The sequence below is a fragment of the Hyperolius riggenbachi genome, chromosome 11 (genome assembly GCF_040937935.1).
Source record: "Hyperolius riggenbachi isolate aHypRig1 chromosome 11, aHypRig1.pri, whole genome shotgun sequence".
Lineage (NCBI taxonomy): Eukaryota > Metazoa > Chordata > Amphibia > Anura > Hyperoliidae > Hyperolius > Hyperolius riggenbachi.
Genome location: NC_090656.1, coordinates 82,282,281 through 82,307,115, shown reverse-complemented (window position 1 = coordinate 82,307,115; position 24,835 = coordinate 82,282,281). Strand labels below are relative to the sequence as shown.

General features: G+C 46.9%; 1 protein-coding gene across 1 annotated transcript in view; it reads right to left on the bottom strand.

Moving 5' to 3' along the window:
* Nucleotides 1-8,877: 8,877 nt before the first annotated feature.
* LOC137538016 (C-signal-like) overlaps nucleotides 8,878-24,835 on the bottom strand; it is a 39,607-nt gene continuing 23,649 nt past the window's right edge. Inside the window, exons 4-6 of the mRNA XM_068259941.1 lie at nucleotides 23,028-23,189; nucleotides 13,291-13,401; nucleotides 8,878-9,098 (exon numbers count right to left, since the gene is read on the bottom strand). Of these exons, the coding sequence (XP_068116042.1) occupies nucleotides 8,985-9,098; nucleotides 13,291-13,401; nucleotides 23,028-23,189 (387 nt within the window). The 3' untranslated portion in view covers nucleotides 8,878-8,984. The remainder of the gene's footprint in view (nucleotides 9,099-13,290; nucleotides 13,402-23,027; nucleotides 23,190-24,835) is intronic.

The following is a 24,835-nucleotide window of genomic DNA, read 5'->3' as shown; positions in this document are numbered from 1 at the left end:
GACTTAATGTTAACCGTACCCGAGCCCAAGACAGTTGATGAGGCCATATCATCGGCCATTCGAGTAGATCGCAGGCTACGCCATCAGAGGCAGGCCAGGGGCAGTCACCGTGTCAGGGTGACTTCGTACGCGGCACCGGTTGCTGCATCCTCTGTAACAGCATCTCCGCCTGTCTCACCCTTTCCGGCCTTGCCTCCACCAGAGCCAATGCAAATTGGTCGATCAAAACTGACCCAGGTGGAGCGAAGGCGGAGGATGACGGAACAACTGTGCCTATACTGTGCAGAGGCAGGGCATAGGGTGCGAAACTGCCCTAACAGGGCGGGAAACGGGTCTGCCTAGGAGTAGTGGGGGGTGACACCCTAGGCACACAAACCTCACCCCTTAAAGAGAAAAAATTACTTCTCCCTTGTACGGTCACATGGGATGATAAGTCTGTTGCCACTGAAGCTTTTATTGACTCCGGCTCAGCGGCTAACTTTATGAACTTTGAGTTTGCTCAGGAGTTGGGTCTACCACTCACTCCCGTGAGACCCCCCATTCAGGTCACGGCAGTTGACGATTCCCCTTTGCAGCGGAATCGTCCCCTGTCACAGACTCCGCTTGTGAAGCTCACCATAGGGGTATTGCACGGGGAGCAGTTACAATTTTTTGTTTTACACATGTCCACCTCCACTATTATCCTAGGCATGCCTTGGTTGCAGGTTCATTCCCCGCAGATAGACTGGGCCACAGGACAGTTGACAGCATGGTCACCTCATTGTTTCCAGCAGTGTTTGGGGAGACTGACATTAGGTCTAACTAAGGTACAGGTGGAAGGTATACCGGAACAATACTCAGATTATGCCGATGTGTTTTGTCCCAAGGCCGCGGATAAATTACCCCCGCATCGCCCATTTGACTGTCCCATTGACCTTCGTTCCGGTTGTATGCCTCCTCGAGGCCATTTATATAACTTATCTGGCCCCGAGAAACTAGCCATGCAGGAGTACATCCGTGAGAACTTGGCAAAGGGCTTCATCAGGCCGTCCCGGTCCCCCGCTGGGGCAGGCTTCTTTTTGTTAAAAAGAAAGACGGGGGTTTACGGCCTTGCATCGATTATCGTGGCCTCAATAAAATCACAGTGAAGAATCGCTACCCGTTACCACTCATAGACGATTTGTTCACACAGGTCACTGAGGCTAGGATATTTTCAAAACTGGATTTACGGGGGGCATACAACCTGGTGCGTATAAGGAAGGGCGATGAATGGAAGACGGCCTTCAATACCCCTGATGGGCACTACGAGTATAGGGTGATGCCCTTCGGTTTGTGTAATGCCCCGGCCGTCTTCCAGGAACTCATCAATGAGGTTTTTCGGGAGGTGTTGGGAAAGTTCGTTTTAGTCTATCTAGACGACATTCTCATTTTTTCTAACAACCTCCCGGAACACAGAACCCATGTCAGGATGGTATTAGACAAACTGAGGCAGAATATGTTATACGCCAAACTCGAGAAATGTATTTTTGAGGTCACGTCGGTTGCCTTTCTGGGGTATATAATCTCCACCTCAGGTCTGTCTATGGACCCTGCCAAGGTCTCCGCGGTCCTGGAGTGGCCGCAGCCGGTGGGGTTAAAATCATTGCAACGGTTCTTGGGGTTTGCGAACTATTATAGAAGGTTTATTAAGGGGTACTCCACAGTAGTCGCCCCTCTCACTAGCCTTACTAAAAAAGGGGCAGACACCACTCATTGGTCTCCCGAGGCCTTACAGGCTTTTTCTAAGTTAAAGGGGTTGTTCTGCTCAGCACCCATACTCAGACACGTGGACACTTCTTTTCCGTTTATTGTTGAGGTAGACGCCTCGGAGATCGGGGTGGGGGCTGTGCTGTCCCAGCGTTCTGGTCTCCAGGGTAGACTACACCCGTGTGCCTATTTTTCCCGAAGGTTCTCTCCGGCAGAGAGAAACTACAACATAGGCAACAGGGAGCTCCTAGCCATCAAATTGGCCTTCGAAGAGTGGCGTCATTGGCTAGAGGGAGCTGAGCACACTATCACGGTTTATACCGACCACAAAAACCTGGAATACATCGAGGGGGCTAAAAGGTTAAGCCCAAGGCAGGCCCGATGGTCGCTATTTTTCTCGAGATTTACATTTTTGATCACGTATACGCCAGGTAGTAAGAATACCAAGGCAGACGCACTCTCTAGGTGTTTTGAGCCGGAGACAGCACAGCCCTCTGTTCCCGAGACCATTGTCCCACGAAGTGTGGTGTTAGCCGCCACCGAGACTTGGGAGGACTGGAAAGAGACCTTGAGTCCTTTTCAGCAGGATATCCCGGAAGGGAAACCAGACGGGGTATTATTTGTTCCGTTACCATTCCGTCTCCAGATCTTGGAGATGATCCACTCTCATAAGAACGCGGGACATCCTGGAGCGTCTAGAACGCAAGATCTCGTGGCCAGATGTGCATGGTGGCCTTCGCTAGCCGTTGACTGCAAAGAGTTTGTCAGGGAATGTGCGGTGTGCGCGAAAAGCAAGCCCTCCCGGCTGGCATCTGTGGGTACTTTGCAGCCTTTGCCCACCCCGAGTGAACCATGGACCCACTTGTCCATGGATTTCGTGGGAGAGCTTCCGAGATCTGAAGGCATGTCAGTTATTTGGGTGGTGGTTGACCGTTTTAGTAAGATGGCCCACTTCGTGCCTCTGAAAGGACTCCCCTCGGCCCAGGAACTGGCCGATTTATTTATCATCCATGTCTTCAGACTGCATGGCATTCCAGAAGACATAGTATCCGATCGGGGAGTCCAGTTTGTTTCGAAATTTTGGAAGGCATTCTGTCACCAAATGGGCATGAAATTGTCATTTTCCTCGGGGTACCACCCACAGACAAATGGCCAGACGGAGAGGGTCAACCAATCATTAGAGCAATTTCTGAGATGCTACGTTGCCGAGGCACAGAGTGATTGGGTTAAATATTTACCTTATGCAGAATTTGCCCACAATAACTTAAAGAGTTCGTCCTCAGGTTTCTGTCCATTTCAGATTGTGACAGGTAAACTGCCTAAATTCTCCCCATTGCCAGTTGCAGCCACTCCGTTCCCAGCCTTGGAGGCGTGGCAAAGGTCGTTTAAGGACATGTGGTGAACCATCAAGAATAATCTCGTTAAAGCATTTCAGAGTCAGAAAGGTCAGGCTGACAAGAGACGCTCGTTAGAGTGGAAATTCCAACCAGGAGATTTGGTTTGGGTGTCAACCCGTCACCTGACCCTGAAACAACCCTCTGACAAACTTGGTCCCAGGTTCGTGGGTCCATTCCCAGTTACTAGGAAGATCAACGATGTCACATATACCGTTGATCTTCCCACCAGCATGCGTGGAGTGAGGTCCTTCCACGTATCACTTCTCAAACCTGCAGTCCAGGTGGGCCCCACTCCTCCTCCTCCTCCTCCTGTCTTAGTCGATGCCCAAGATGCCCAACCCGAGTATGAGGTGGAGAAGATCATAGACTCACGTACTGTACAAAACTCGGTGCAGTATCTCGTACATTGGAAGGGGTACGGCATTGAGGAGAGGCAATGGGTACCTGGGAACCGCATGCATGCGGACGAGTTAGTGAGAGAGTTTCATGCTGTACATCCAGAAAAACCTGGAAGGAGCTGTCTGGAGTCCACTCCTCGGGGGGGGGGGGGGGGGGGGTACTGTGAGAAAGCGCGGAGGAGCCGCCGCCATGAGCCAGCGGCAGGCGGCTCCTTCCGCACACAGCGCCCACTCGCACGGAGAGGCAGCCGCCTCCTCGCATCATGAGGCGGCTGTCTCCGTGCAGCACATGACGGAGCGCGGGGAAACCGCCGCGTTGGACGCGGCGGTTAGCGCGCATGTCCCCGCTGCGGAGACACCGCAGAGCGGGGCTGCTGTGGCTGGGACTCGTAGTCCCTCAAGGTTTAGAGTGACGTGCGCGTCACTCTAAACCTTATGACGTCCAGGAGGGAGTCAGCTGATCAGGCAGGTCAGCTGACTCTAGCTCCGTTCCCCATTGGTCCAGCAATCAGGGAGGTGCTGGGGGACACCTAGGTGTATATATACTGCTGGCTGTTCACTCGTTGCTTGTCTGGCGTTGCGATCACATATGTGGGAGCACCCAGATCCGTAGTCAGATCCGTTAGTGTGCCGGGACCAGCTGGAGCTGTAATCCTACACTAAGCTAGATTCTGTTGATAGCTTAAAGTACTAGTTTGATTGTGATTATCTGTTATGACCTTTGCCTGCCTCGACTATCCTCCTGAACTCTGACCTTGTACCTCGTTATATCTGATACTCCGTTGCTGAACCCTGCCTGTACTTTGACTCCGCCTCTGCCTCCTGATTTTGTACCCCGATATATCTGATACTCCGTTGCTGAACCCCGCCTGTACTCTGACCCTGTCTTTGCCTACTGATATTGTACTTATCTGTCCGTCTGTATACGACCTGGCTTGTCCGACCTCGAGAACCGACCTCACGATTGGAGGCGGTTCCCCCCGTCCTGTTGGTGTCACTTCCTCCTGAGTGTCACTTTCGGACTTCCCTTCCCACTGTCAGTCTGACTCCTCCCGTCTTGGAGAGCTCAGATCTGCGGAAGGAATCTGTGCAGTCTCCTTGCTGCACTGAGGCTTGTCCTCTGTATTACTGTTGCACCAATCACAACACTCTACTCAGGTGAACAGAGGTTAGCTAGTATATTGGATTATCGGTGATACTGCAGATCACATATAATCTGGTATACGTCTGTATTTCCTGTGATACTGCAGATCACCGGTAATCAGACCTCTCTGTGCTTCACCGATCGTTACATATTTATAGTTTGATGGTTGTAAGACTCTGCAAACCTGTTATTTTTCAGCTAAAACCAGCAAAGACAAATAAAAAGGGCTTAACCACTTCCTACCACAGGTTTTATTCCCTTAAAAACCACAGCTATTTTTACATCATGCTCCTCCCATTCACTTCATTCGCTGATAACTTTACTATTATTTTTTACATTGAAATTGTTGTTTTTTTTTCACCACAAATTAAGCTTTCCTTGTGTGGTAATTTTTGCAAATTTGTTTTTTTTTTTGTAACGAGAACCCGAGGTGGATCTTTGGGGGGCAGATAGGACACAGAGCCATGTTCTCTGCCTAATGACATGGCTCGTATTCCCCAACTGATGGTTTATGCCCCCCCCCCCACCGCAGCGCTATAGCCCCCCAAGTTTAGCGACAAGATTTGTTGCTAACTTTGAGGTAAACAGAGGGGAGAGGAATTCCCTGTATAAAACTAGAGATGGCCCAAACCTCCGATTTTAGGTTCACGAACCCGCACAATCCGCAAAAGGTTCGGTGAACTTTCGCGAACCGCAATAGACTTCAAACAGCTGTTTGCGTAGTGACGGCCGTGCTGGACCGGTGCGCACCATGGCGATAGCGGTTTTCAAGCCCATATGGTCGCCGGGCTGTAATAGCTCAATGATAGAGCAATAGTGACTGTCCAGCTGATCAAATTTGGTCTGTCCACAATGAAGCAATGACCTTATTATCTTCTTGTATGTAGGTAGGCATAGGTAGGTGCCCCAGTATAAGTAGGTAGGCATGGGTAGGTGCCCCAGTAGTTAGCTAGGCATAGGTAGGAGTACCAGCATAGGTAGGTAGGCATAGGTAGGTGCCCCAGTAGTTAGCTAGGGATAGGTAGGAGTCCCAGTATAGGTAGGTAGGCATGCAGAGGTAGGAGTCCCAGTATAGGTATATAGGCATAGGTAGAAGTCCCAGTATAGGTAGGTAGGCATAGGTAGGTGTCCCAGTATAAGTAGGTAGGTGCCCCAGTAGTTAGATAGGCATAGGTAGAAGTCCCAGTATAGGTAGGTAAGCATAGGTAGGTGCCCCAGTAGTTAGCTAGGCATAGGTAGGAGTCCCAGTATAGGTAGGTCGGCATAGGCAGGTGTCCCAGGATAGGTAGGTAGGCATAGGTAGGTGCCCCAGTAGTTAGCTAGGCATAGGTAGGTGCCCTAGTATAGGTAGGTAGGCATAGGTAGGTGCCCCAGTAGTTAGCTAGGAGTCCCAGTATAGGTAGGTAGGCATAGGCAGGTGTCCCAGGATAGGAAGATAGGCATAGATAGGTTCCCCAGTAGTTAGCTAGGCATAGGTAGGAGTCCTAGTATAGGTAGGCAAGCATAGGTAGGTGCCCCAGTAGTTAGCTAGGCATAGGTATGAGTCCCAGTATAGGTAGGTAAGCATAGGTAGGTGCCCCAGTAGTTAGCTAGGCATAGGTAGGAGTCCCAGTATAGGTAGGTAGGCATAGGCAGGTGTCCCAGGATAGGTAGGTAGGCATAGGTAGGTGCCCCAGTAGTTAGCTAGGCATAGGTAGGTGCCCTAGTATAGGTAGGTAGGCATAGGTAGGTGCCCCAGTAGTAAGCTAGGAGTCCCAGTATAGGTAGGTAGGCATAGGCAGGTGTCCCAGGATAGGAAGATAGGCATAGATAGGTTCCCCAGTAGTTAGCTAGGCATAGGTAGGAGTCCCAGTATAGGTAGGTAAGCATAGGTAGGTGCCCCAGTAGTAAGCTAGGCATAGGTAGGTGCCCTAGTATAGGTAGGTAGGCATAGGTAGGTGCCCCAGTAGTTAGCTAGGAGCCCCAGTATAGGTAGGTAGGCATAGGCAGGTGTCCCAGTATAGGAAGATAGGCATAGATAGGTGCCCCAGTAGTTAGCTAGGCATAGGTAGGAGTCCCAGTATAGGTAGGTAGGCATAGGTAGAAGTCCCAGTATAGGTAGGTAGGCATAGGTAGGTGTCCCAGTATAGGTAGATAGGCATAGGTAGGTGCCCCAGTAGAGGTAGGTAGGCATAGGTAGAAGTCCCAGTATAGGTAGGTAGACATAGGTAGGTGTCCCAGTATAGGTAGATAGGCATAGGTAGGTGCCCCAGTAGTTATCTAGGCATAGGTAGGAGACCCAGTATAGGTAGGTAGGCATAGGTAGGTGCCCTAGTATAGGTAGGTAGGTAGGCATAGGTAGGTGTCCCCGTATAGGTAAGTAGGTGCCCCAGTAGTTAAGTAGGCATAGGTAGATGTCCCAGTATGGATAGTTAGGCAGGGCCAGGCTGCCACAGTAATAGCAATTACCAAGGTCCAGCTGCAACAGATTGTATAATGCAGTGTCAGTGGGCAACACGCACACAAAAAAAAACACATCAGGAGAACATTAGCTCTCAAAAGAGCTGTTGAGGGGTGCTATTTTAGCAATAACAATCAGCCAGGAGCAAGCTAACAAGCCTACAAGAGCCTAACTAATCTTTCCCTATGAGAGTCTGCCAGCAGCTGTCCCTTCACTAAGTAATGCAGGCACACGAGTGAGTGTAAAGCCCGGGGCTGCCTGCCTTTTATAAGGGGGGGGGGAGTGGCTCCAGCAGAGAGTGTAGCCTAATTGGCTACAATATGCCTGCTGACTGTGATGTAGAGGGTCAAAGTTGACCGTAATGGCGAACTATGGGGGTGAATCGAACTTCCGCAAAAGTTCACCTTCGCTGGAACCGTTCCAGCCATTTCTATTTAAAACGCCCGCCAGGGGCATTCCTACATGGTTTCCTGAGCAGCCATTGGGCAGCTCTCTCCCCCTGGCTGCCTCCTGCCGCTCCCTGCCACCCTGCATGCTTTGAGAGACAACACAGTCTCTCATTGCAGAGTCATGACCCAGGGGTCACACAAGTGAAAGTGGGCCATTGCAGCCCACAGGAGCGGATGTTTTTGTGGTTACCTGATCCGCTCAACCCTGCAAATCAGGTAGCCTACTTTTTTTTTTGAGCCCACCTTTGGCTCTCTTTAAGTCATTATTTCTCAGGTTTCAGCCATCATAGTTTAAAAATTTAAAAGTGCTACTATATATAAAATCCACACATTTTATTTGCCCATTTGTCCCAGTTATAACAACAATTAAATGATGCTCCTAGTACAACATATGGTGATAATATTTTATTTGGAAATAAAGGTGTATTTTTTCCATATAGTGTTTTTTATACTATATATACTGTAATATACCCTCATGACATACATATAAAAAAGTAACTATTTATGTTTTTGTTTGTTTTTAAATGATGTCACTTTTTTTAGAAGTTTATTTTGGCAACCATGGGGTGGGGTGAAAATGGTTAATATATAAAAAAAAAAAAATTTTTTTACATATATTATAGAGTATGTGAGTGTAGTTTTACTTTTTGACCACTAGATGCCCCCCCCCCCCCCCCCACACACACACACACTTTTTTCTGTGTACTGTAAACGGCACCCAGGAAGTGCTGTGGATGTGTATTATACTTTCAATTTGGAAATGTATACCTGCATCTCGGTCACTGGCACTTTGATCGGCTTTGGGAAAACATTTTCCCATTCACCGATCACTGACTGGTGGGACGGCGACGAGAATGTTCATGGACGCACACGTAATTGGGTGCGGCGGCAAAAACAATCAGATGCATATATCTATGCCCTTATCTGCAAGTAGAGTCTACCAGGGGCGATATACATAGCAAAGTTCCGCAAGTAGTTAATTTTGTCATTTAGTTCAGAAAATCAAAACACAGATTCATTTTCCCCATACAAAACTATAGAGTATGGATGTCATTATTGTTAGGGTTGTCACAACTTATTTGAATATACACAACTTTATTAATTAAACAAGACAGACAAACTTGAAGTTTATTAGATTTTGTAAGTCACTTTAAAATTACTTCAAGACAGGGATATTGAATTCCAGTCCTCAACAGCCAATGTCCTCACATATTTTTGAGACACTTAATGGGACTGAATCAGGAAAGATTCATCAAATAGAACACATTTCTCATTCCATTGTAAACATTAGCATGAATATGGCCTTTAAGAATTGGAGTTTGACGTCTGTGTTTTAGAACATCAATATCAATTAGACTGTACGAATAGGTCAAACAAATGTTGAGTTAGGGGTACATACAAATACAACTCTTAACAGTGTAGACACATTTTTCACCATGGAATAGTGTTTCCCTCCCAGTCCACAAGAATCCCAGAATGCTTCTCTGAAAGATTGGTCAACACTTTAACTATACCGCTTACACTTTGCTGAACTGTGAGATGAGCCTGAAAATAAGAATGTAGAAAAATAAATAAGTGAGATTTAAAATGTGATTTGTTTGCACACTCAAGTCTTCCCATCTACATATCTGTTGTATAACAGGAAACATGCAGAACCTCCACTGTCTCAGGAAGTGGAAGCTGTGCTAACAAATAAATGGCAAGTGCTGCTGATCAATTAGCTAAGATATATATACAGTGGCTTGCAAAAGTATTCGGCCCCCTTGAACTTAAGTTTTCCGCATTTTGTCACATTACTGCCACAAACATAATTCAATTTTATTGGAATTCCACATGAAAGGCCAATACAAAGTGCTGTACACGTGAGAAGTGGAACTAAAAATCATACATCATTCCAAACATTTTTTTACAAATAAGTAACTGCAAAGTGGGGTGTGCATAATTATTCAGCCCCCTTTGGTCTGAGTGCAGTCAGTTGCCCATAGACATTGCCTGATGAGTGCTAATAACTAAATAGAGTGCACCTGTGTGTAATCTAATGTCAGTACAAATACAGCTGCTCTGTGATGGCCTCAGAGGTTGTCTAAGAGAATATTGGGAGCAACACCATCATGAAGTCCAAAGAACACACCAGACATGTCAGGGATAAAGTTATTGAGAAATTGAAAGCAGGCTTAGGCTACAAAAAGATTTCCAAAGCCTTGAACATCCCGTGGAGCACTGTTCAAGCGATCATTCAGAAATGGAAGGAGTATGGCACAACTGTAACCCTACCAAGACAAGGCCGTCCACCTAAACTCACAGGCCAAACAAGGAGAGCGCTGATCAGAAATGCAGTCAAGAGGCCCATGGTGACTCTGGACGAACTGCAGAGATCCACAGCTCAGGTGGGGGAATCTGTCCATAGGACAACTATTAGTCGTGCACTGCACAAAGTTGGCTCTTATGGAAGAGTGACAAGAAGAAAGCCATTGTTAACAGAAAAGCATAAGAAGTCCCGTTTGCAGTTTGCCACAAGCCATGTGGGGGACACATCAAACATGTGGAAGAAGGTGCTCTGGTCAGATGTGACCAAAATGGAACTTTTTGGCCAAAATGCAAAACCCTATGTGTGACAGAAAACTAACACTGCACATCACTCAGAACACACCATCCCCACTGTCAAATATGGTGGTGGCAGCATCATGCTCTGGGGTTGCTTCACTTCAGCATGGACAGGGAAGCTGGTCAAAGTTGATGGGAAGATAGATGGAGCCAAATATAGGGCAATCTTGGAAGAAAACCTCTTGGAGTCAGCAAAAGACTTAAGACTGGGGCGGAGGTTCACCTTCCAGCAGGACAAAGACCCTAAACATAAAACAATGGAATGGTTTAAAACAAAACATATTCATGTGTTAGAATGGCCCAGTCAAAGTCCAGATCTAAATCCAATCGAGAATCTGTGGCAAGATCTGAAAACTGCTGTTCACAAATGCTATCTATCTAATCTGACTGAGCTGGAGCTGTTTTGCAAGGAAGAATGGGCAAGGATTTCAGCAGTCTCTAGATGTGCAAAGCTGGTAGAGACATACCCTAAAATACTGGCAGCTGTAATTGCAGCAAAAGGTGGTTCTACAAAGTATTGACTCAGGGGGCTGAATAATTACGCACATCCCACTTTGCAGTTATTTATTTGTAAAAAATGTTTGGAATCATGTATGATTTTTGTTCCACTTCTCATGTGTACACCACTTTGTATTGGTCTTTCACGTGGAATTCCAATAAAATTGATTCATGTTTGTGGCAGTAATGTGACAAAATATGGAAAACTTCAAGGGGGCCAAATACTTTTGCAAGCCACTATATGTATACACACATATATATATTACTATATCTCCTGTCCAAAAAACCTAATAATGTATCCCCCTCCCCAAACACTCCTCCCTTCCTCACCTATGGAGTTCTTCAGGTCCAAGAATCATATGACTCAATCATCCAGGTGGACAGCCATGATCTTTGGCATCAGTTTGTCTCTGATTGTGTTGTCCCAACCTTGCTTCAGCCAATAAGTTTTAGTATTACATTTTAGAAACCCTGTGCTTATTTGACATTGCTGTGTGCCTCAACACATCTTATTCAAAGCCTTGGGTGATCAGTATACTGGGAGAAGGTCAGGGGTTGTAACAAACATGCCCCTCTCAACTTACCAGTGAAGGGAGACTGCTGAAGAGAAAGCTGGCAATATTAAAGGACACATGTACACACAGTACACTGGCCCCCAAAATGATTGTGCTGCTTCCTTTCAGGTGTGTACATACTGTAACTTTATTTGTTTCTACCTAACATACTTGATGAAATCAGGAAAATGTTTTGTTTACATGGCAATAAGCATGGCAAGTGGTGTTGTTGTTCAAATCTGGGTTTCCATACTCAGAACCTGGATAATCCCGTACATAGACAGCAGTACAGCACCATTACGAGCGAAGAGAGGCACGGAGTTGCGTACCATCTTGTGCTTCATGCAAATCTGATGTTTCCTACTTCCAAGCCAGGAGGAGGAAGCATTAGAGTCACATGAAGCGAGTTGTGTAGAATGCAGGTCCATGACTCTGTCCACAAGTGAAGCTTCTGAAGTTCTGTGCATGGAAAAATCAGGGTTTCCGAATAACACTAACGGTTGATAAGGTAATTCAATACAAGATCGATAGAAGTTTAGCCTTCTGTATCTGGGGAAGAGCTGAGTGGTTTCTCTTGAAAAGCACAGAAAACCAAAGAAATATGTGTTGTCTCAATAATTTGACTTCACTGATGCCGAGAATGTGCAGGAGTCACTTTAATATTGTTCTTGTAATAAGATCAGATGTAGCATAAAAATGACACTGTGGTAAAGTGGACTTCCATTTTCAAATACTTGAACTGTTTGTCGATCACATAATTTTTTCTTACTGGACATTTAAATTAGTTTGTATGTGTTAAAGGACACCCGAGGTGAGAGCGACATTTATTTACTTGTAAACAATGTCAGTTGCCTGGCAGCCCTGGTGATCTTCTAGCATAAGTAGTGTCTGTCAAGTACATTACTTATCCTGTAAAACCTGAGTCAGCTAAGTCAGAGTACCTGGTCCTGATCTGCTGCATGCTTGTTTAGGGTCTATGCCTAAAAGTATTAGAGGCAGAGGATCAGGAGGACTACCAGGTCAATAGTATTGTTTAAAAGGAAATACATTTGGCAGCCTCCATATCCTTCTCACCTCAGGTTCCCTTTAAAGAGACACTGAAGCGAAAAAAAATGATGATATTATGATTTGTATGTGTAGCACAGCTAAGAAATAAAACATTAAGATCAGATACATCAGTGTAATTGTTTCCAGTACAGGAAGAGTTGAGAAACTCCTCCATCTCTATGCAAACAAGCCATTAAGCTCTCCGACTAAGTTAGGGCTGGTTCAGACGGACGTTTGGAGGCGTCGCGTTCGTTGGCGTCGCGGCGGCAATGCATTCGGGCTTTCAGCAGCGTTCGCATTGCGTTCGGATGCGGTCTCGTTTTGTCTTCCCCTAGGGGGACATTACCCGTCGCGGTTAACCGCCCCTGGAAGCAACATGTAGCTTCCGGGGGCTCCTTGAACGCCAGTGAAAATCGGGACCCGAACGCCGCATTGGTGCAAACGCGCATAAAAGCTTGGTACAAACGCTCCCATTCACTTGAATGGGAGCGTTTAACGCCAAGCCTCGAACGCTGGCAGTAAACGCTCTGCAAGCGTCCGTCTGAACCAGCCCTTAGTCGTGGAGAGGGCTGTTATCTGACTTTTATTATCTCAACTATTCCTGGACTATTTACTTTTCTCTGCTAGAGGAGAGGTCATTACTTCACAGACTGCTCTGAAAGACTCATTTTGAATGCTGAGTGTTGTGTAATCTGCGCATATTATAGAATGATGCAATGTTAGAGAAAACACTATATACCTGAAAATAAAAGTATGAGAATATTTTCTTTGCTGCTAATCTTCTAGTAATTATTCATAGTACACAACCAATTCACTATATCATATTTTTTTTTCGCTTCAGTGTCTCTTTAAGTCTCTAGATGCTCTGTTTGATTGAGAAAGCACAGCTGACTCTATGCTATATTTAAAAACACAATACTGTCAAAGACATGTTTGGGAACTGTTACAACCATTGGACTAGAATATGTTTCTGTGTAATCTAGTGTAAGTGGTGCAGCTTTCTGAAATACTAGGCACACAGCCTACATACTAACCTGTGGGCCTCCAAGATCAGTTTGCACCCATCCTGGGTGAAGGGCAGTGCACACTATTCCATCTTTCTTATAGTCCACCGACTGGCATCGAGTGAGCATATTAAGGGCAGCCTGCAGAAAAACATTTTAGTTTTATAACAGACCTATTCATACTTGGATATTAGTATGGCACAGCAAAAACATCTGAAAACTTCACAACCCTACATAATTGCCCATGAGGATGTGTTCATCGTGATCATAGAACTCCAGATTTGTTGGAACAGGTTTTCTACACTCAGATGACATTTTATTCTGCGCCTAGTGATTCCAAAGTGTAACTGCATTTACATATTACACTTTGATATTTAAAGCACACCTGAACTTTTACCTAGGCTTCTTCAAGCCCCCCATGCTGGCTGCTCCATAAATGTGCCACCTGAACGCCATGCGCAGTTCAGTCTGTGTTCCCATCTCTATTGTGCTCCCGATGCTAGGAGCATTGTGTACCTACTCAGTTCATTATTTTGAGAACCGCGCATGTGCAGAAGGCTTCCAGCGACGGAAGCGCAAATGTGAAGAGTGTGTAGATGTGACCGCACATGCCTAATTGGAGCGACTGGAGTTCGGGTCACACAGCTTACAGAGCCACCAGCGGAAAAACTGAGGGGTCCCAGAGGACACCCATGGACCTCATGGAATACGGGTACTGGAAGAAACCTCAGGTAAGTAAAAGTCTGCAATTTTAAGCACAGTTCAGGTGTGCTTTAATTGACAATTCAGACTGCCTAGCCTCATTTTAAACCTGTGCAGTGCTGTGCCTAGCTACTTAAGCAAGATCTGTTTATTGGTATAAATTGGCATGGACACTGTTGCTCAGTTTTACCACCTGCTAACTGTAATTGACCGATAGTGGGCTCCACCCAACTTACAACAACTCTCAGTGGAACCTGAGAAGAGTTAAATGCAGAGAAGGTGGTTTTGGTGCAAGGACTCGATTACACAGCCTGCTATTTGGCACATAAGAATAATTCTTTGGAAGGGCCAGGGTTTGGGTACCAGGGCTCAATTATACCACCCCTTACTGTAATTGAGAAGAGTTTGATGCAGTTCCAGTCGTTTAGGTGCTGAAGCTTAGATTCACCACCTTTTATTAAAGACCAAGGAGAGATTGATGAAACAAGTTTAGCACCTAGAGCAAAATCTGTAGCAACTAAAGCTGGTAAGTTTCCACAGATGGGAGTTTATCAGGTATTGCAAGTCCTGTACATCTACAGCCAACAAAAATTCCTACTCTGGGAATTTATAAACTGTGGTTGTACAGGACTTGCTGTTATAGCTGATGAACTGCCTGCTATGGAAATGTAATTGTGTGAGCGGCAGGTCATGAACATCCATCGATAAAATCTTCAATCAAGGTGTAGGTGATACTGGCGATGGAACTTTAATTAAGATATTGTCAAAGAATAATTCATTTACTTATTAAGATTAACAACATATTTTAGACAGTGTCTGTGCTCTAACTGCTGAGGGTGGGAGGTGGAAGGGGGGTATGTGGCCTAATTCTGGGTAAAAGTAAACTTTAAAAATGCAATGCTTGTCAGAATTGATTGGGGAAATATGCCCTAAATGTAAAGTGTGGGTACCTGCAGTGGTGTACCTATGGTATTTGAAACCCGGTGCTGATTATTTGCTGAAACCCTCTCCCCCATTTTTGTGAGAGGAGTTTTGAGGGGGTGGAACTCTAGTGGTATCCCCATGTGACATCTATGGTGGTCTGGTGGTACCACCCCATATGACATCCCTGGTGGTACCTACCCATATCACCAAATAGCTTGCCTTGTGGACTAGTGGTACCCCGTGGGGAAGGGGGCGGACTTCATTCCTCTCACCCTTTCCATGGGCCCCCTCCTCTGTCCCCTTGTAGAGTAAGGCTCTCACTTGATCCTGATGCGTCCATGGTCCTCGGCAGCCGGCCGTTCTCTGCCCACCCGATCTCTGATCACATGTAATGAAGCGACACGCAGGAAACAGGAAGTAGAGTGAGCAGTCAGCTGCCGAGGAGAATGGATGCATCTGGATCAGACGAGATTCACTTACAGAGTTGTCTCGAATGTCCGACTTTAGGTTCGCGAACCCGAACACGCAAACTTTCGAACCGCCATAGACTTCAATGGGCAGGTGAACCTTCAGTTTGGGTATCGCCTTTTTTGAGAAATAATTGTGTGATGGTATCTTACACTGCAGTGTGTGGCTTTGCTTTCATGTGCTGCTTTTCCCCAGGTGGTCATCCCATTGCAGTTTGCGCTTTGTAATCATGTGCCTTCATAAGGTAGTTGTCCCTACGCGGGTCTTGGTCTTTTCACGGCTCAGTTTTCGGTGGCAGAGAGTACAGATGGGATTGCTTTCATCTGAGGCAGACACAAACAAAAATTTCCACACCGCTGAGCCCTGGGATGATGGCACTTTAGTGATGGCTGCCGACGGAGTGTTAAGTGGGGTGCTAGAATCTGAGCAGGAGGCGGAAGATATGTCACGCTTCCGTGCAGAACCTGAGGAAGATGAGATGTTCTGTGTTAACTAGTCAACTACGTCCTGACAATATTGTGGGTTGATGGCACGTGCCTTCTTCTGAACACTGTACTTTGGTCGAGGGCCGCACAAAATCATGACAGTGCAGCCTTAAACAGACCTGGCGGGTGGCCTGCCTCTGGCTTTGCCTCTTGTTTTGTCCATATTGGGGGGATGAAGTGAAAGGTATGCACTGACTTGACTAATACGATGTGTGGTTACGCAGGTACAGTAAAAAGGTAGCAGTGACTGCTGGTACAACAATGTGCAGTTACATGGGTGCAGTGAACAGGTATGCAGTGGCTGCTGGTAGAACAATGTGCAGTCACACAGGTGCAGTAAAAGGTATGCAGTGACTACTGGTATATAATACAATGTGCGGCACGGACTGGTATTACACAATACAATGTGCAGCTGTCACACACACAGGTCCAGTGAAAATGAATGCACTGACTGTATATAACACTGCGTACTGTCACACAGGTGCAGTGAACAGGTATGCAGTGGCTGGCATTAATACAATGTGCAGCTGTCACACACACACACAGGTGCAGTGAACAGTTATGCAGTGACTGCTGGTATATAACCCTGCATGCTGTCATGCAGGTGCAGTGAACATGAACGGGTATGCACGGTTGGACTGGTATTACAAATGTGCAGCTGTCACACACACAGTTGCAGTGAACAGTTATGCAGTGACTGCTGGTATTATATAACACTGCGTGCTGTCACGCAGGTGCTGTGGACATAAACAGGTATGCACGGTCCGACTGGTATTACAAATGTGCAGCTGTCACACACACACAGGTGCAGTGAAAAGGTAGGCACTGAATGTGCTGGGCCTTGCACAGTATAGCGATTAGCAAGGGCCAGCTGTGACACACAGGGCTGTATAATGCAGTGTTAGTGGCACACACAAAAAAAAAGGCTTCAAAAGAACATTAGCTCTGAAAAGAGCTCTTTTTGTGGTGCTTTTTAACAACAAATATCAGCTAGGAGCAAGCTACAAGAGCCTAAATAAGCTTTCCCTATCTCTGCAGCAGGTTCCTCTCCCTTCTCTCACTACTGCAGCAACACCGAGTAAGATAATGGCCGACGCAGCTGCCTTGTTTAGGGGGGGGGCTCCAGGAGGGAGTGCAGCCTGATTCGCTGTCATGTGTCTGCTGACTGTGATGTAGAGGGTCAAAGTTTAACTCAATGATGATGTAGTATTGAGGTGGGTCGAACTTGCAATAAAGTTCACGTTTCGACGCGAACCACCGATGTTCGCGCGAATAAGTTCACGGCCGAGCCGTTCGGGACAACTCTATACAGGCCACATCGCTGCACCCTACTGCACAGGGGACACAGGAGGAGGGCCCATGGAGAGGGAGTGAGGAATTTTGTTGGCCACCCAGCATCCCCAAACTCTCCAACTCTAATTGGCCCTGCCAGCTGGAGCCTCGATCATTTCAGCCCGTGTGTCAACCCTTCCATGGTGACACCCAGCGCCCCTCCGTACCCGCTTAGTACACCACTGGGTACATGTCCTAATTACCAAGAAGGGGGTATGTGGCTCTTGCTGACAGAATGTGCACTCCACCAATGTAATAATAGCAATGATGCTAGTCCCCAACAGTCCCGTTTTTCGTCGATACTGTACCATTTTGGGGGGGCCCTCCCGCCATCCCGCGCTGCCCCCCTCTTCTGTCCCAGCCGCTGGGCAAGAGGGGAAAAAAACTGATCGAGGCACCAGCCCCGGGGATGCGTATGCGGGATGGATGGCCGCTGCCATTTCTCCCTCCCTCCTAATGTGCCTCCCAGTGTCAATCCCCCGCCTGCAGTGTTAAATGTGCAGCGGAGTGGGCTGTCATTTAATCTTACCATTGCCGTGCGTTTCAGCTGGTCTTCTCAGCTTCCTGCTTCCTGTGACGTCCGAGAAGACCAGTTGAAACGCACAGAAATGGTAAGATTAAATGACAGCCCGCTCCGCTGCGCATTTAACTATGCAGGCGGGGGGGGGGGGGGGGGGGAAGGGGGCTGACACTGGGGAGCACATTAGGAGGGAGGGAGGGAGAAAGAAATGGCGGCGGCCATCCATCCCACATAGGTATCCCCGGGGCTGGTGCCTCGATCAGTTTTTTTTCTCGCCTCCTCCCGACCCACGAGCACCCTCATGCTCCCCCCCACCCATGGGCACCCTCACGCTCCCTTTTGGGAGTAAAAGGGAGTAATATTAATATTAATAATATTAATTAAAATAAAAATATTTCTTAAAAAAAATAAAAAATTGGTGGTCGTGACTAGGGGATGTTGGGGGTGTGGTTAGGGGTGTAGCCTAAGTGTCCCGTTTTATGTAGTTAAAATGTTGGGAGGTATGATGTTAGCATGTGCCCTAATTACAGTGTGTGTGTGGTGGGGGGGGGGGGAAGGGGGGTATGAATTATAAAGTATATAGGGGTGAAATTATCCATTATTAACTTGATCAATATTTTAGTCTCTGGCTTTAATAATGTGTTAAGTGGTTATAATTAGTGTTGGGCGAACACCTAGATGTTCGGGTTCGCGAACGTTCGCCGAACATCGCCGCGATGTTCGGGTGTTCGCGCCGAACTCCGAACATAATGGAAGTCAATGGGGACCCGAACTTTCGTGCTTTGTAAAGCTTCCTTACATGCTACATACCCCAAATTAGCAGGGTATGTGCACCTTGGGAGTGGGTACAAGAGGAAAAAAAAATTAGCAAAAAGAGCTTATAGTTTTTGAGAAAATTGATTATAAAGTTTCAAAGGAAAAACTGTCTTTTAAATGTGGAAAATGTCATGTTTCTTTGCACAGGTAACATGCTTTTTGTCGCCATGCAGTCATAAATGTAATACAGAGAAGAGGTTCCAGGAAAAGGGACCGGTAACGGTAACCCAGCAGCAGCAGCACACGTGATGGAACAGGAGCAGGCGCAGGAGGAGAAGGCCATGCTTTTTGAGACACAACAACCCAGGCCTTGCATGAGGACAAGAAGCGTGCGGATAGCATGCTTTTTACCGCCATGCAGTCATAAATGTAATAAAGATAAGAGGTTCAATAAACAGGGACCGGGCGTCAACGCTAACCCAGCAGCAGCAGACGTGATGGAACAGGAGGAGGCGCAGGAGGAGAAGGCCACGCTTTCAGGTGCAACTCAGGCCTTGCATGAGGACAAAAAAATGTGTGCGCAAAGCAATGCAATGAGTAGTTTTCAGGACACAATGGGCTATTCGGAGGAGCTATTCCCACCCCCACAATCTTCTACCTGTGAAAGGTCAATGGAACAGCCACAAATGTTGTGCCCGGATTCACAACCTTTTTCTGTGGAAAATGCACCTCGCACTGAAATGCAAGGCGAGGCCGAGGATGAACATGACGTCAACAACTCAACATGACGCAAAATGGGGGCGGAACAGAAAGCTGCTTTCAATGTTTTGAAGGCCTTAATTGCCTCCAGTGGCCAGTTAGATGCATCATTCATCACACCCAAATCCCAGAGCAATGTGTGCAGGAATTTGAATCTCAGGAGGTGTACCGAGATCATCTGGACAAGTGACAAGTGACAAAGTGACCAGTGACAAAGTGACAAAGTGACAAAATGACAAAGTGACAAAATGACAAAGTGACAAGTGACAAAATGACAAAGTGACAAGTGACAAAGTGACAAGTGACAAGTGACAAAGTGACAAGTGACAAAATGACAAAGTGACAAGTGACAAAGTGAGAAGTGACAAGTGACAAAGTGACAAGTGACAAAATGACAAAGTGACAAAGTGACAAAGTGACCAGTGACAAAGTGACAACTGAGAGGTTGTTCTGGGGAGCTCCACTGCACTCAGTCGCATATGAGGAGAGGTCTCGTCGGGACTGCTGATCCTCCTCAGCTTGCTCAAAGCCTTGAGGGTTCCTGAAGATCCTCTGCTTGGAGTTCGCCGGGGTTCAGCTTGGTGTCGGGGTCGGCGGCGTCCTCCTCACTCCAACGTGGCAGATCTTCTGTTGAAGGAAAAAAAAAAAAACATTGTTAAAAGTCCAGTACCGCTTCTGAAGGACTCACCAAGAGATGCAGGAGCGCTTCAATCTAGCGCACCATCGCTCGCTGGGTGATGTCCCTGCCCACGCGCTGGAATTCTACGCTGCACATGCTAGCACGCTTTTGCGCAGTGCCGAGGCGCATTCCAGCAGCTAGTAGCTACCAAGCTTCTGTGGATCTGATTGGGCCACCATGTTGGATCTCTGCCAAGTCCTCCAAAATTTTGAGCAATCCACGTTGCGTGACTGAGCAGTGACAACTCTACAGTCAGCATTACAATACCACTGCTGTGTTTACTGAAGAAATCAATGTTGAAGATGGAAACCGCTGGCATGATGCAAGTGGGGGATTCTGAAGATGAAAACGATCAGCGTGATGATACCAACATCAGGCAACCTGCCTCAGGAAACGCTGGTCCCAGCTATGAGAAAGAACAGGACGAGGAACAGCTGGAGTTGGAGCAGGAATTGGATGCCCCCACTGCCGAGGGACAGAGCGGTGCACGTTGGACTTCCACAATTTAGCGGGAAAGGACAGCAGAAGAGGAAGAAAGTGATGCTGGTGACGAATATGGTGCATCACAACAATCACAACGCTTACAAGAACATGAAGATAGAGGAGTCTGGCAGGACTCTCTGGCACACATGGCTCAATTCATGCTAGACTGCATTGAACGCGGCCCGCGCATTATTCACTATTCATTATTATTCATTATTCTGGAATCTGGACAACACCAATTACTGGGTTTATACCCAGTTTATACAAACACAATGTTAAAAAACTGATTGAAGAAAGTGTCAGACAGGTCAAAAATGGAACAATTCCAGCAGGCCCTTGAGGATGGAGACTTTAGAGAGGAGATTGACATCCTCCTCCTTCTCTAGCCAGTTGTACGCCGACAGACTGACTTCAGCAAACCCAGGAGGACCAGGAGGGCAGCAAAGAACACAAGCTGCTGCTAGTGCCCAAAAGGGAATGGTATTGGCAGTGTCCTTGGAGTGGGAACATTTTCTGACACCTATGCAGCAGCCCACAGAACAGCAATCGGGCAGTTCCACGTCCTCCAACACCAATCGCCTAGAGAAGATGGTCAAGGTCCAGGACTACATGTCAGATGGCGTAGCTGTGTTGAACAATCCATCTGCAGACAGACGGTGAGTGTGACAGGCAGCACAGAAGGACCATGGCAACTCACTCATAGTACCACAGTTTGATAGTGCTGCCCAAAAAATTATATGGATCCGTGGACCCGGGCACTGCGGGCAGTACTGGGAAGTGGGAACGCAGATTTTAGTACCTAAACACACGATACAACATGTTTTCCGGGGTCGGACTCTGAGGCACATACAGATGGTCCCGATCATCATCCTCATCATACAACTCTTCTCCTGAGTCTGACCCACCCACCACCTCTGCCACCCCAACATCCCCAGACACAGACCCCTCATCGTCCTCAACATTAACTTGGGATGCTGGCCTGAGCCCGACCTCCTCCTCCACATCAGGCCCCATCATCTCCTCAATGGCAGCCCTCATTAATCGTTCTGGCGACGGACCGATGGACACAACATTCTCCTCCGGAGAGGGCTGCTGCTGACCACTGGCTGCTGGGGTGGATGTTATAGCTTGCGTGGGGCGTTGGCTGTTGCTGTTGTTGGGAGTGCTGCTCACAGCGGAGGTCTCTGAGGAACTCATGGTGAACTCATATAGTGGTTGGCGGTGAGTGGAGTATTACTGATCCCAGCAATATACACACTGACTGGCAGAGTACGCAATGCTATATAGTCTGGCTGAGCGGTGTACACAGAGTGGCAGTACACACAATGCTATATAGTCTGGCTGAGCCGTGTACACAGAGTGGCAGTACACACAATGCTATATAGTCTGGCTGAGCGGTGTACACAGAGTGGCAGTACACACAATGCTATATAGTCTGGCTGAGCCGTGTACACAGAGTGGCAGTACACACAATGCTATATAGTCTGGCTGAGCCGTGTACACAGAGTGTCAGTAAACAATGCTATATATAGCGTGGCTGAGCGAGGTACACAGTGGCAGTACACACAATGCTATATAGTCTGGCTGAGCGGTGTACACAGAGTGGAAGTACACACAATGCTATATAGTCTGGCTGAGCCGTGTACACAGAGTGTCATTAAACAATGCTATATATAGCGTGGCTGAGCGAGGTACACAGTGGCAGTACACACAATGCTATATAGTCAGGCTGAGCCGTGTACACAGAGTGTCAGTAAACAATGGTATATAGTCTGGCTGAGCGGTGTACACAGAGTGTCAGTAAACAATGGTATATAGTCTGGCTGAGCGGTGAACACAGAGTGGCAGTAAACACAATGCTATATATAGCGTGGCTGAGCGAGGTGCACAGTGGCAGTACACACAATGCTATGTAGTCTGGCTGAGCTGTGTACACAGAGTGGCAGTAAACACAATGCTATATATAGCGTGGCTGAGCGAGGTACACAGTGGCAGTACACACAATGCTATATAGTCAGGCTAAGCCGTGTACACAGAGTGTCAGAAAACACAATGCTATATATAGCGTGGCTGAGCGAGGTGCACAGTGGCAGTACACACAATGCTATATAGCCAGGCTAAGCCGTGTACACAGAGTGTCAGAAAACACAATGCTATATATAGCGTGGCTGAGTGAGGTACACAGTGGCAGTAAACAATGCTATATATATAGTGTGGCTGAGCGAGCGGTGTACTACTGTTCCCAGCAGCGACACACAATGACTGGGGGGGACCCTGGCTAGCGTGGCTGGAGAGCGAACTACCCTGCCTGCCTACCCAAAGCTAAACCCACAGACAAATGGCGGAGATATGACGTGGTTCGGGTATTTATTTACCCGAACCACGTGACCGTTCGGCCAATCAGAGCGCGTTCGGGCCCGAACCACGTGACCCGTTCGGCCAATCACAGCGCTAGCCGAACGTTCGGGGAACGTTCGGCCATACGCTCTTAGTTCGGCCATGTGGCCGAACGGTTTGGCCGAGCACCGTCAGGTGTTCGGCCGAACTCGAACATCACCCGAACAGGGTGATGTTCTGCAGAACCCGAACAGTGGCGAACACTGTTCGCCCAACACTAGTTATAATGTATTCATTGTTTTTTTTTGTGTGGAGATCTTACCTTGCTGCAGCGGTAGGATACAACTGGGAAAAAGGGGAAGCTCTCAGGTGTTCTTTCAATAGAGCCCAACAATGTGGAGACATTTATTAAAGCAGACTTGTCAGAACCAAGAGGTTTTCCCACATTTTCTTTTGCTGCTTTTTTCAAAAGTGGTAAGAAGGCCTGAAATCAAGACAACAAGAGAGGAAGTAGTCTTCACATTCTAGGAAAAACATATATTTAACCTTTATATACTGTGGTAAGGGGTTAAAACATAATTTGGATTCTTATTGCTGCCCTGTGTACCTATCTGTCAGAAGCTCCATCAATGTCTTTCCAAACAGAAAGTTCCAGGAATGCCTTTGGCCAAAAACTGCCCTTCAGAGAAAAGTCAGATGCCTCACCTACATTTATTTTCTGCCCCTCATTTCCTAAGAGCAACCAGTGCAAAAGCTCATTGGCAAGTTGGCACTGATCTCCACACTGTCAGTGTATACAACTCCCTGAACTTCTGCTTCCATGCTTAGCCATGCCTGATAGTTAGAAGGTGACAGGGATATGGGGGCTGACATATTTATTTCTCTTTAAACAATGCAAGTTGCTACTGATCCTCTGCCTCTTGTGCTAGGTACACAGCATTAAAATTTCTGGCGGATTTACCTGCCAGATTGATTATTTCCAACGTGTCCGATTTGAATTTAGATCGATTTTTCGGTTGTTTTTTCCCGATCGATTTTCGTTGACTTCTATGGAGAATCGAAAAATCGATCGAAATTCAAATCTGACATGTTGGAAATATTCGATCTGGCAGGTAAATCTGCCAGAATATTGTCTGGTGTGTCTGGTGTGTACGTAGCATAATACTTTTATCCAAAGACCTTGAACTAGCATACAGCAGAACAGGTGACTGAATACTGACTGGATTAGCCATGTGCTTGTTTCAGGTGTGTGATTCATACACTACTGATGCCAGAAAGATCAACAGGACTGTCAGGCATCTGTCATTTTTTAAAAGGAAATAAATATGGCAGCCTCCATACCCCTCTCACTTCAGACTCCCAGGTGGGGAGAGGGAAGAGCAAAAAAAAAAGGAGGGTTTTTTTTTGCAAAAAAACTTTTAAAAGGAAAAGTTAAACCCATCACATGTGATAATATGTACAGTATGTTCAATATATTAGTACATGAACTGGGGCTTTCTTCTGTCATTACTTTCTCATGCAGCAGACCTACCAAGTCATTTGTCTTTTACCACCAAAGACATAGCTCCCAACTTTCTAACATAGAAGAGAGAGACACTTATTTGGCAACAGACTGCTACCACCATACATCATTTCAGGTTCCACTCAGAACAGGCCTCGCCATGGTTGAGTGCACATGCTCAGCATTATATCTAGAGGTTGTCTTTTACAAATAGAGGTATGAGTGCTGGCAGCATTGCTGAAGAGGTCAAAGGTGTGTGTGTGTGTGTGTGTGTGTGTGTGTGGGGGGGGGGGGGGTTCAGGGGTCAATGCTCAGACCATATGTAGCACACTGCATCAAACTGGTCTGCATGGCTATCGTCCACAAAGGAGCCGCTTCTAAAGGTGATGCACAAGAAAGCCTGCATCAGTTTGATGAAGACAAGCAGACTAAGGGTATGAATTGCTGGAATCATGTCCTGGGGTCTGATGTGACCAAGATAGATGTATTTGGTTCAGATGGCATCAAGTGTGTGTGAAGGAAACCAGTGCAGTACAAAGACAAGTGTGTCTTGCTTAGATGGAACATTTCTTTGCAGAACTACTAGCATTTGAAGATCTAGAATCTATGCTCTTGTTACCAGAATGATT